General features: G+C 43.0%; 1 protein-coding gene across 1 annotated transcript; it reads right to left on the reverse strand.

The window, feature by feature from the left end:
• Window positions 1–571: 571 nt before the first annotated feature.
• On the reverse strand, window positions 572–2,112 carry LOC140889479 (uncharacterized mitochondrial protein AtMg00300-like). Its single transcript, XM_073297199.1, has 2 exons — window positions 1,778–2,112; window positions 572–605 (listed from the first exon to the last, which is right to left on the reverse strand). The coding sequence occupies exons 1-2, from the start codon at window positions 2,110–2,112 to the stop codon at window positions 572–574; spliced, it is 369 nt and encodes a 122-aa protein (XP_073153300.1).
• Window positions 2,113–2,369: the final 257 nt, after the last annotated feature.

The following is a 2,369-nucleotide window of genomic DNA, read 5'->3' on the forward strand; positions in this document are numbered from 1 at the left end:
CATCTCCATCTTCTCTGCTTCACTGCTAGGACACATCTCAGAAGATAACTTGAAGTTAATAGGAAGAGGGGTTGAAACTGGCTTACTATCTTGCATGTTGAAGCGCTGCAAGACTTTCTTCAAATAATTTTTTTGGGAAAGCCAAATCTTCCTATTGCTTCTGTCTCGGTGAACTTGCATCCCTAGAATCTTGTTTGCTGGTCCCAAGTCCTTCATATCAAATTCCCTAGCCAACTGTGCCTTCAATTCTTGGACCCGATCTTTGTTGGGGCCTGCTACCAACATGTCGTCCACGTACAACAGCAAAAATGATATAATCATCATCACCAGACCTCTTGAAATACGTACAAGGGTCTGCACTGAGTCTGTTGTACCCAAGGCTCATGATATAGGAATCAAATCTCTTGTACCAACACCTCGGCGCCTGTTTGAGACCGTACAGAGATTTATTCAACTTGCAAACCAAGTTTTGCCTTTTTCTGCAAAACCTTCTGGCTGGAGCATATAGATTTCTTCTTCAAGATAGCCATGAAGAAATGCTGTTTTCACATCTAGCTGTTCCAGATGTAGGTCAAACACCGCACACAATGCCAATACTACTCTGACTGTTGAAAGTCGAACCACAGGAGAAAATATCTCATTGAAGTCAATACCTTCTTTCTGAGCATACCCTTTGACAACCAATCTCGCACGATACCGCTCCACTTGGTTATTGCCATCACGCTTGATCTTATAGACTCATTTGTTACCGATAGCTTTCCTCCTTCGTGGTAGTGTAACAAGATCCCAAGTTTTGTTTCTGTCCAATGCTTCCAATTCTTCCTGCATCGCTGTCATCCACAGGGATACATCCGAGCTTTGAGTAGCCTCATGAAAACTCGATGGCTCACCATCCTCTGTTAACAGACAATATGCAATGTTTCTTTCGGTGACATAATCTGAAAGCCATCCTGGTGGTCTTCTCTCTCGAGTTGACTGCCTCACTTTGGAAACCTCTGACTCAACTGGTTCTTGTTCTTCGTGCTCTGGTACTGCTTCACAAGAAACTTGATCTTCGTCTGTCTTATTTTCCACCTGAATGATAGTAGTTTCTGAATTCAGTGTGCCTTTGTCTCCCTTCACTTTATCTTCCTCGAAGATAACATCTCTGCTGATGATAAGCTTGTGGACAGTAGGATCCCACAAGCGAAACCCCTTTACTCCATCAGCATAGCCCAAGAAGATACACTTTCTGGATTTGGAATCCAACTTTGATCTTTCTTGTTCATTGTACAACACGTACACCGGACTTCCAAATGTATGTAACCGAGAATAATCAGCTGTCTTGCCAGTCCACACCTCCATTGGAGTCTTCAAATCAATCGCCACTGAAGGAGAACGATTGATGATATAAGAAGCGGTTTTGACTGCTTCTGCCCAAAATCACTTTGGTAGACCCGCAGTACTCAACATGACCCTTGTTCTGTCCAACAAAGTTCTGTTCATCCGCTCTGCCACTCCATTCTGTTGAGGCATGTAAGCCGTCATGAACTGTCTTTTGATGCCCTCATGCTGACAGAATGCATCAAATTCATCACTGGTATATTCTCCTCCATTGTCAGTCCTCAAACACTTGATTTTCTTATCAGAATCAAGTTCAACCCGCGCTTTGAAAACTTTGAAGACTTCGAAAACATCTGACTTCTTCTTGATTGGATACATCCAACATCTCCTAGAAAAATCATCAATAAACGAGACAAAGTATCTCGCTCCTCCAAGGGATACCATCGGTTCTTGCCAAACATCAGAATGAATCAGCTCCAATATTCCTTTGCTCTTGGCAGTAGACGTGCCAAACTTCAGTATGTGTTGTTTACTGGTAACAAAATGCTCACAAAAGGGTAGAGTCACTTTTGTAAGCCCTGGCAACAGCTTCCGTTCAGAGAGAATCTTCATTCCTCGTTCTGACATATGTCCAAGCTTTCTATGCCACAACACTGTTGATTCTTCTCCCGAACCAATTGATGCAACAGCTAGTTCCGCCTCTTTGTGTGTTTTCCCCAACAATACATACAGATTTGCAGCAACCTTTTCCGCCTTCATAACCACAAGCGCACCTTTCACAATTTTCATGATCCCTTTCTCAATACGAGTTTTGCACCCAATATCATCCAGTTTCCCCAAAGACAAAAGATTTTTTGTCAGGCCCTTCACATGTCGTACCTCCTGTATGGTGCGAATAGTACCATCAAACATTTTGATTTTAATGGTACCGACCCCAGCGATTTCCAAGGCATGATCATTTTCCATGAATACAGATCCTCCCGAGACTGGTTCATACTGGTCGAATCATTCTCTCCTTGATGTCATATGCCACGTCGCTCCTGAAT

Source organism: Henckelia pumila, chromosome 3 (assembly GCF_033568475.1).
Source record: "Henckelia pumila isolate YLH828 chromosome 3, ASM3356847v2, whole genome shotgun sequence".
Classification (NCBI taxonomy): domain Eukaryota; kingdom Viridiplantae; phylum Streptophyta; class Magnoliopsida; order Lamiales; family Gesneriaceae; genus Henckelia; species Henckelia pumila.